The following is a 10000-nucleotide window of genomic DNA, read 5'->3' on the forward strand; positions in this document are numbered from 1 at the left end:
GGAATTGAGGGTCGAGGAGGTTTTCTCATGTATTTTTTTTCGGTTCTGATGCGGAAATAGTATTGTTGTTGTTGCTTTTTTTACTGTTGTTGTAATGATCATCCTTTTCATCATGTTATAAATTATTAATATAATCATGATTATTGTTGCCATCATTGTCATCACACCAATCCTAACTAATCTAGTCTCATGAACGACAAAGCCCGCTCCCCAAAAAAACAACAACAACAACAACAACAACAAAAAAAAAAACATCAAGCAAATGTAAACCTCCCGTTCGCGTAAGCACGAATCCGGAATCCGCATTTACCTGTCTGTGCGCGTAGACCACCGAGCCGAGGAGCTTCCACGTGCCTCCCCGCCGGTCCATCCTCACCATGCGAAGGATCTGGAAGAACCGCAGCCCGCGAACCGCATTCACGACCTGGCCGCCCGTGCCGTTGGCCAGGACGACCACCGACGCCACGATGGTCACCATGTCTGAGAAAAGGGAGAGTGTGGTTGGTTTGGAGCACCTTCAAGAAATCATGTTTTGTTACTTTGCGTGCGTGTGTGTTTGTTTAGTTACACACACACACGTATGAATGCATGCGCGTAGGTTTGAACACATGCATTTGCAAAGGGGGTGTGTGGAGAAAATAGGTTCTTACTACCATTTAAAAAGGAAAATCATAATATACCTTTTTTTTTATATCAGTTGGTCACATCAAAACACACAAGACTAAATAAAAGATAAAGGTAAAAACGTAAAAGTAATTTGTGTTCCTCAAACTTCGTATAACTGGCCATAATTGTAAAATTGTGTAATTGTAAAGAGTACTTATATGAATTGTATAACTATGAATCTCTACAACCGTATGGATGCATAACCATACAGCTACAGAATTATATCGTTGTAGAATTTAAATAAGTTTATAGAGTCATAAAATATCGACATGAGAATAAGTTCCGTGTTACTTTTTTGCGGGAAAACGGGATTACTTTGATTATAGCAATAATCGAGGCAGTGTACCCAACAAGGCGCCGAAATCCTTCTACCAAGGCCACCCAATCAGGCACTAGAGTTCTCTGCAATCAGAATTCACTCCTTGCGCATACAGTAAAAAGAATCCCATCGCCTTAAGCCATCACAGAGCGTCGTCGTGAATCGCTCTAGCAAATCCTTGAGACTCAAAAATCGTCTCGACAAAGATTATAGGGTTGATAACAAACTTATATACTATGAGTAAAATTTCTGCAATGCACTTAGGGGCCCTGTTAAAGCTTCTTCCCTGTGGACTGAGGGGTAGGTCAATGCATCAGCGCTTTCCAACACTTGTCTGGCTAGGATAAAGGGTAAAGCTGCCGTCCAAAATCAACGCTGGATAATAGCAAGATAAGCGACCTTGACTCTGCTGATGATTTTGCCATCTTATATGAAGCTATGGATATCCTGGTGACAGATCTTGATCCGCTAGTACTAAGGCGTAGCTAGATGGCTCTTGAAACAACAAGATCTAGGTATTTGGGGTCTTCTAGGAAAATCCTTGTGGATTTTAAAATATCTTAATTATGTACTTCATGAGAGTCCCTTTGTCATTATCACACCCACCACCACTACCACCACTATCATCATCATCATCATTATCATCCTCATAACTATCATTACCATTAGCACTATCATTATCATCACCATCATTAATCATCAAAAGGCTCATAAACACCATCATTGTTTTTTTATCATTATCATTATTTACGTAGTTATATAAATATTCTTCTTATCTCTATCATTCATACTGTTATTATCATCATTTTCATAATTATCACATATAGGACACGAAAGATACTGATATTAATTAACTACGAAATATTTTGGGTCCTTTCATTAATAAATTAATATTGCATTATCACACTAAAGCCAGATATTAAAATTGAGGTTTTTTCATATATAATGATATGGGCTTACCTGGAGCCACCAATGCTTTTTTTCTGCTAACCTCTCTTCTCTCTCTCTCTCTCTCTCTCTCTCTCTCTCTCTCTCTCTCTCTCTCTCTCTCTCTCTCTCTCTCTCTCTCTCTCTCTCTCTCTCTCTCTCTCACTCTGTGCATGTCCACAATTGTCTTTCTGTGTGTCAGTCAGTCTGTCTGTATATCTGTCTGTCTTTCTATCTGTGCGTCGCTTCATTCCGCACGCACGAGTCGAATCCTCTGAATTGTTTTGCCAGTGAGGACAAGCGTACCCTGGATTCAAGTTTCTCACAGCGATGTTAGGACATAAAGCGATTACTTTATTGCTATTCGTTCTTATTATTGTTAGTTTTTAATTTTAATGTTTAATCTCTCTCTCTCTCTCTCTCTCTCTCTCTCTCTCTCTCTCTCTCTCTCTCTCTCTCTCTCTCTCTCTCTCTCTCTCTCTCTCTCTCTCTCTCTCTCTCTCTCTCGTTCTCTCTCTCTCTCTCTCTAGATATGTATATAACCAGTTTCGAATATGTCCTCATCAGAAATACATACAAAAGAGAAACTACAGAGCATATATATATATATATGTCAGACGTGATCTAACCACCGTGACATCCCCACTCGTTACCCACATAATTGCTATTGAGACATTCGGTTATTTGAAGCTGCCCGTCGCCATGTATGCAGCTTCCATAATTTTTCTTTTGTGTTTGTTCAATCTTCCATTTATTATTTGTGCTTCCTTCCGGTTCGGTGGATGTCCAGCTTCATTTGCATGCACCACCATACTGTGGGAAGTCCTGTGGTGACAGATATCAGCTCGATGTTCGCCGATCCTGGTGGTGAACTCTAGTCCCGTTTCGCCAATGTATGCCTTATCGCATTTGCTTCACGGTATGCGATATATTGCACTTCTGTATATGTAAATCAATCGGGGAGCTTCAAATTATCCAAAGTATGTATCGGAATTCCTCTTCTTTTGCTATATCAATCTGGCCTACGTTCAGTGTTTATCGTTAGTTCATATACTATCGCTGAACACAAGTAAATTGAACTTTCACATACATCTGAACACATTGAACGCTTCTTGTATATTGTAATAAAATCCTTACTCTCTATAGCTTTGTTTTTGTTTATTTTATTATATCTTTTAGCATCTTTTCTATACCGTGTGTTTTATTCCTTCTTCATCTCCTTTATTCTTTTACCTTTCTTCTTGCTCCACCTTTCCTTCCCCTCATTACTCCCTGTACTATTCTCTCTTTACCTCTCCTCCTTTTCCTCTTCTTCCTTTCCCTTTTTCATTTTTCCATCTCTTCTCCCTCTTCCTCTCCTATTTCACCTTGTCCTGATTATTCTTCTCTCCGTTTAATTTTCCCACTATCTCCCCTCTGTCCTATGCCTTCACCCCCCCCTCTCCTTCCTCCTCCTCTTCCTTCTTCTCCTTCCTTTCGTTCCTCCTCCTATTTTTTCTCTCTCCTCCCTTTCTTTCCTCCTTCTATTTTTTCTCTCTCCTCCCTGACTTATTCTCCTCCCCTCCCCTCCTCTTCCCCCTTCTTCTTTCCACCCTACTTCCCACTTTCCCCGCCCATTTTCCCTTTCACCTTCCCTGCCTCCTCATGTCAAGGGAGGGGGAAGGGGGGGAGGCCCACCGAGGGGGGGGGGGGGACACGTCAATCAGCCTCTCTTAATTACTAATGAAAGGTGCGAGACGGCGACACAGAGGGTTACAAGAACAGATCCTCCTCCTCTTCTTCTTCCTCCTCCTCCTCCTCCTGATTCTTTTACTTTTCCCCCGCTTCCTCTTCCTTATTCTTCTGCTTCTCCTTATTCCTCTTCCTCCTCCTTGTTATTTTTTCTGTTCCTCCTTCTCTTTTTCTTCCATTAGCATAACAACCTCCTTTTCTGTTTCTTTCCTCTTCTGCTTCTTTTCTCCTTATCATCATCATCATCATCATCATCATCATCATCATCATCATCATCATCATCATCATCATCATCATCATCATCATCATCTTCTTCTTCTTCTTCTTCTTCTTCCTTTCCTTCTCCTCCTTCTTCTCTTACTCCTCCACATCCTCCTACCCCCCCCCTTCCTTCCTCCTCCTCCTACTCCTTCACATCTTCCTTCTCCCCTTCCTCCTCCTTCTCCCCCCTCCTCTTCCTCGTCCTTCCCCCCTCTCCCCTTTAACCTTTGACCTATAACGTATTTTGCATGTTGATTGTCTTGTTATGTCACAGCTGAAGTTCTTTTTTCCTTTTTTTTCAACTTCTTGGAGTGGTTTCCTGTGTGTGGATTCGCCAACGGGGTCGGAAGTGAGTTTAAAATGGGTTTATGGGCTTAAAAATATCCATTGCAGTTAGTTTTCTGTGTGGGTGTGTAAGCGTTCTTGTAGTTTTACCTTTTCCTCTTTCCCTCTATATTTTTCTTTACACTTACATATTTACAATTCCAATTCTAAAACTTTAAAACGACATTTTTACACATCAACTTTACAGATAACTCCATTATAACTTAACGCAACAGCAACCATGGTTGACAGAGGTACTAACTTTTTTCTCCTTTTACTTCCCTCCAACCTTTTGTTCTCGATTACCTTTTCACTGCATTCTCTCCTTTCCCCTCGTCGTGTGGGAAGAGAGGGGAAAAGGCGTACGGAACGAAGGAAGAGAGAGAAAGGTGGAAGGTGGATACGAGCTACTGAGGAGAAGGTATATATTCTCTCTGGATTTTCCCCGTCTGTCTGTCTGTCTGTCTGTCTGTCTGGCTGGCTCTCTCTCTCTCTCTCTCTCTCTCTCTCTCTCTCTCTCTCTCTCTCTCTCTCTCTCTCTCTCTCTCTCTCTCTCTCTCTCTCTCTCTCAGTCTCTCTTTCTCTCTCTCTCTGCCTTCCTCTCACTCCCTCTCTTCATTCCCATCCCTTCCTCCTTGCCTCTCCCTCATCCCCCTCCCTCCCTCCCTACCATCCTCCCTCCCTCCCTCCCTCCCTCCCTCCCTCCCTCCCTCCCTCCCTCCCTCCCTCCCTCCCTCCCTCCCTCCCTCCCTCCCTCCCTCCCTCTCCCCTCCCTCCCTCCCTCTCCCCTCCCTCCCTCCCTCCCTCCCTCTCTCCCTCTCTCCCTCCCTCCCTCCCTCCCTCCCTCCCTCCCTCCCTCCCTCCCTCCCTCCCTCCCTCCCTCCCTCCCTCCCTCCCTCCCTCCCTCCCTCTCTCCCTCCCTCCCTCTCTCCCTCCCTCCCTCCCTCCCTCTTTCCCTCCCTCCCTCCCTCTCTCTAACTACACACCCTATTTTCCTCCCAACCTGTTATCCCTCCTCAAGCATTGTTTGTTCGACATCCTGCCTTAGTGATCCAATTCCCGCGACTAAAGATGTCCTTTTAAGTCGATTCGCGGAAGAGCAAGTCACACGCCGGGAGGACACGCGCGACAGGAAACCACTCTGATGCTGACCCGCTCGAGTCGGCGCTAAATTATTATCATTATTAAAATTGTTATCGTTATTGCTGTTGTTGTTGTTGTTGTTATTGGTATTATTATAATAAGCATTTTTATTATTATCGTTATAATTATCATTGGTATCGTTATTATTATTGTTGTTATTATCATTATTCTTATTACTATTGTAATTATTATAATTATTGTTAAAATTAATATTAACGTCATAATTTTATTGATAGCAATATCATTATCATTAACATCATCATTATCATATCATCATATCATCCTCATCATCATCATCATCATCATCATCATCATCATTATTATTATTATCATTATTATTATTATCATTATCATTATTATTATTATTATTATTATTATTATTATTATTATTATTATTATTATTATTATTATTATTATTATTATTATTATTATTATGAAAAGAAGAGGGAAAAGAAAAAGAAGAAAAAAAGGAAGAGAAAGAGAAGAAAGAATAAACGAAGAATAACAAGAAGATGACGACGAAGAAGGAAGAAAGATTGAAAGAAAGATATAACAGTAAAAGAAAAAAAAAAAAAAAAAATCAGAAAAACGCCGACTATGTATAGTTATATACAATATATATGCATGGGTGTAGATTATTGCAGTCATGAACTAGTTTTTTCATATATCTATTAATTAAGATAAGTGACACTAATTATATACACACATTCCTTATAATCGAGAATGCATAAATCGCGTATTCATTCTCTATATATTGTCTTTATTCTCTGCAAATAGCCAGACAGACAGACAGACAGACAGACAGACACTTGTAAAATACGACAACAGCAACAACAACAACAACAACAACAACAACGACAACAACAAAAATGAAAAAAAAAAAGTTTAGGAAACACGATGATCTAAAAAATGCGAAACAGATGCTGATGAAAATGTCGATCGAATTATAAGCTGATCAGAGAAGAGAAAAGTAAGCAATGACCTAACACTTTCGACAACGTTTTTTTTATTGTTATTAACTGCTTTCATAAAAGGTTATAAAAAAAGGTCATAGTGTAAGAGATGAAGCTAGGGGTAGGGAAGGAAAGGAGGGGGGGGGGGGGAGGGGGCTGTGTGTGTTTTTCAGGGATGTATAAATTGCAATAATTATTTGAAATATGAATTATTCTTATTTTTATCATCATCATTATCGTTCTTCTTCTTCGTCTTCTTCTTCTTTTTATTATCATTGTTATTATTATTATTGTCATTGTTATTATTACTATTATTATTATTTTCCTTATTATAATTACTATCATTATTACTATTATCATTATTATTATCATCATTAATATTATTACTATTATTATTATTACTGTCATCATCATTACTATCTATCATTATTTTGTTTTAAGTCGACATCTTTATATTAGAGGAAACGATAAGACACTTGAAATGAATGTACTGTAATTTTATACAATTTGGCAGACAGTAAGACAAATAGAAATGCAGACAGCGAGACAAGCAGACAAAGGGCCAATCTGCTAGTCATGAAGCCAGACAGACAGACAAATACAAACACATGCACTTATCTCTCACCAACATCACCGTGTCCCCTCATACGTTAAGATATGTATTGTCAGAGAAAGAGAGAGAGAGAAAGAGAAGAAGAAAGAGAGAGAGAGAAAGGGAAAAAAAGAGAGAGAGAGAGAAAGAGAGAGAAAGAGAGAGAGAGAGAGAGAGAGAGAGAGAGAGAGAGAGAGAGAGAGAGAGAGAGAGAGAGAGAGAGAGAGAGAGAGAGAGAGAGAGAGAGAGAGAAAGCGAAAATGAAACAGAGAAAAATGAAGAAAAAGAGAGAGAGAGATAAAATAAGACAAACAGACAGAAAAATGAAAACAGACAGATGAGGAATAGAAACACACTATCATGTTCACATTTCCTTTCTGATTAGAGCTGCCCTGTGCCATTAACTCTTAAATAACTATTGAGGTGAACGTAATTTGATGACACATAAAAGGCAGAATCAAGACGTCTTCGTCAAGAGAAGTATAAGAGGCAAATAACATACATGATAACAGGTAAACACAAGCAGACACACAAACCAACAGACAAATATTCAACAACCGACAACCACAACAGCAACGCAAACAACAACAACCACAACACTGCCTTTATAACAAGCCCACCTACACGTATTACAATGTCCGAAAGGCAGAACACAAACAGTGCGTGGCGGCAATTTAATATCACGGGAACATCGCATACACAACGCCAGACTGGGACCCGTAACCCGCGCGAGTGCTTGCGAGATCACCAGCGCGTGAGGTGGGATTTATAACGCTGTGGCGTGGCTTTCTCAACCGTAAATGGGAAGAACGAAGGCTCAAAAAGAAGAGGCAATAAAGAATGATAAAAATAGTAGAGGAAAAAGTGTTTCAAAAATAACTGAAAGAAGAGAAAAGGGTTTAAAAAAGGCAATTAAAAGAAGAGGAAAGTGTTTTAAAAAGGCAATTAAAAGAAGAAGAAAGTGTTTGAAAACAATTAAAAGTAAAGGAAAGTTTTAAGAAAATAAAAGTAGAGGAAAGTGTTAAGAAAATAAAAGTAGAGGAGAGTGTTTAAAAAAAGCAAATAAAAGAAGGAGAAAGTGTAAAAATGCAATTAAAAGTAGAGGCAATAACATACGCTAGAACAAAAACACAATAACAGCTACACACAGACGGCTGTACGTTAATCCGGATGGAAAATCGTAAAAAAAATAAAAAAAACACGCTCTCTCTCATTCTTCATTTTTGTTTCTCTCTCATTCTCTCTCTCCCCCCCCCCCCCCCTCTCTCTCTCTCTCTCTCTCTCTCTCTCTCTCTCTCTCTCTCTCTCTCTCTCTCTCTCTCTCTCTCTCTCTCTCTCTCTCTCTCTCTCTCTCTCTCTCCCTCCCTCCCTCCCTCCCTCCCTCCCTCCCTCCTTCCCTCCTTCCCTCCTCCCCTCTCTCTGTCTTTCTCCCTTTCTCCCTTCCCCTTCCCCCTGCTCCCTTTCTCTCACACACATATTTTAATAAAAACTTTCACACAGTGGCTGTCTCGTCCCTCTCTCCGGTGATCAAATAGCCCCTTTCCCGACCTCTCCTAGTTGTACTAACTTCTACTGCTCGCCATTCCCTACCCCTGCCACACACTCTGTCAGGCTTGTCAGTGAGGGTTTAGTAGAGGAGGAATTGCCATGTACCGGTGAATATTTCATAGATTACTTCGATTGTTTATTTGCATTTCATTCATATATGTATAAGTGCATGTATCACTTTGTTTATATGCGGGTACATACTCTATATTGCATTCATATTTACAGTTGCATCTCTTTGTCTGTTTCTGTTTGTTTGTCTATCTGTTTGTCTGTCTGTCTCTACCCCCCTCTTTCTTTCTCTCTCTCTCTCTGTCTCTCTCTCTCTATCTCTATCTCTATCTCTATCTCTATCTCTATCTCTATCTCTATCTCTCTCTCTATCTCTCCCCCCCTCTCTCTCTCTCTCTCTCTCTCTCTCTCTCTCTCTCTCTCTCTCTCTCTCTCTCTCTCTCTCTCTCTCTCTCTCTCTCTCTCTCTCTCTCTCTCTCTCCCCCCTCCCTCCCTCCCCCTCTCTCTCTCTCTCTCTCTCTCTCTCTCTCTCTCTCTCTCTCTCTCTCTCTCTCTCTCTCTCTCTCTCTCTCTCTCTCTCTCTCTCTCTCTCTCTCTCTCCCCCTCTCGTCTCTGTCTTTCTATTCGTCGATCCAATCCACATTGTACATCCCTCGTTAGAGGAGCAACTTATACCCAAAAAATAATCCTCATTTTCTTTCATAATATTACCCAATATTGCAGCAGATCACAGCCTAAACCGATAAAAAATCTGCAAACTCTGAAAAAAAAAACTTTCTGGAGTAAGGAATTTCGCGGTAATTAATTTATAAAATATTCACTGGACGCAGGACCGCTAATTAGGCTGAGGGCGTGCACTGCATACCATTGGTCTGCTCTAACATTTGCCTACTCCTTTATCTAGTCGTCTGTCTGTGTCTATTCTTTCTTCATTTTCTCTCTCCCCCTTTTCCTCTCTCTTCTTGTTCTCTCTCTCCCCTGTTTTCTTTCTCAATTTTCTCTCTCCCCTGTTTTCTTTCACAATTTTCTCTCCTCTGTTTTCTTTCTCAATTTTCTCCCCCTTTTCCTCTCTCCCCTGTTTTCCTTCTCAATTTTCTCTCTCCCTGTTTTCTTTCTCAATTTTCTCTCTCCCCTGTTTTCTTTCTCAATTTTCTCTCCCCTTTTTTTCTCTCTCCCCTGTTTTCTTTCTCAATTTTCTTTCCCCTGTTTTCTTTTTAAATTTTCTCTCCCTCCCGTTTTCTTCCTCAATTTTCTCCCCCTTTTCCTCACTCTTCCTTTTCCTCTTTCCTCGTGTTCTCTCTCCACGGATTTTTTCTCAATTTTGTCTCTCCCCCGTTTTCTTTCTCAATTATCTCTCTCTCCCGTTTTCTTTCTCAATTTTCTACCCCTTTTCCTCTCTTCTCCTGTTCTCTCTCCCCTGTTTTCTTTCTCAATTTTCTCTCTCCTCCGTTTTCTTTCTCAATTTTCTCTCTCCCCTGTTTTCTTTCTCAATTTTCTACCCCTTTTCCTCTCTCCCCCTGTTCTCTA

The 10000-nt window shown here is 40.5% G+C and overlaps 1 protein-coding gene across 7 annotated transcripts in view; it reads right to left on the reverse strand.

The window, feature by feature from the left end:
• The window catches only part of LOC125047228 (potassium voltage-gated channel subfamily KQT member 1-like), a 135592-nt gene that overhangs the window by 42767 nt on the left and 82825 nt on the right, over positions 1–10000 (reverse strand). For all 7 annotated transcript variants that reach the window (XM_047645436.1, XM_047645435.1, XM_047645437.1 and 4 more), the window contains exon 4: positions 311–480. In XM_047645436.1, coding sequence (XP_047501392.1) covers positions 311–480 — 170 coding nt within the window. The remainder of the gene's footprint in view (positions 1–310; positions 481–10000) is intronic.

Source organism: Penaeus chinensis, chromosome 40, assembly GCF_019202785.1.
Source record: "Penaeus chinensis breed Huanghai No. 1 chromosome 40, ASM1920278v2, whole genome shotgun sequence".
Lineage (NCBI taxonomy): Eukaryota > Metazoa > Arthropoda > Malacostraca > Decapoda > Penaeidae > Penaeus > Penaeus chinensis.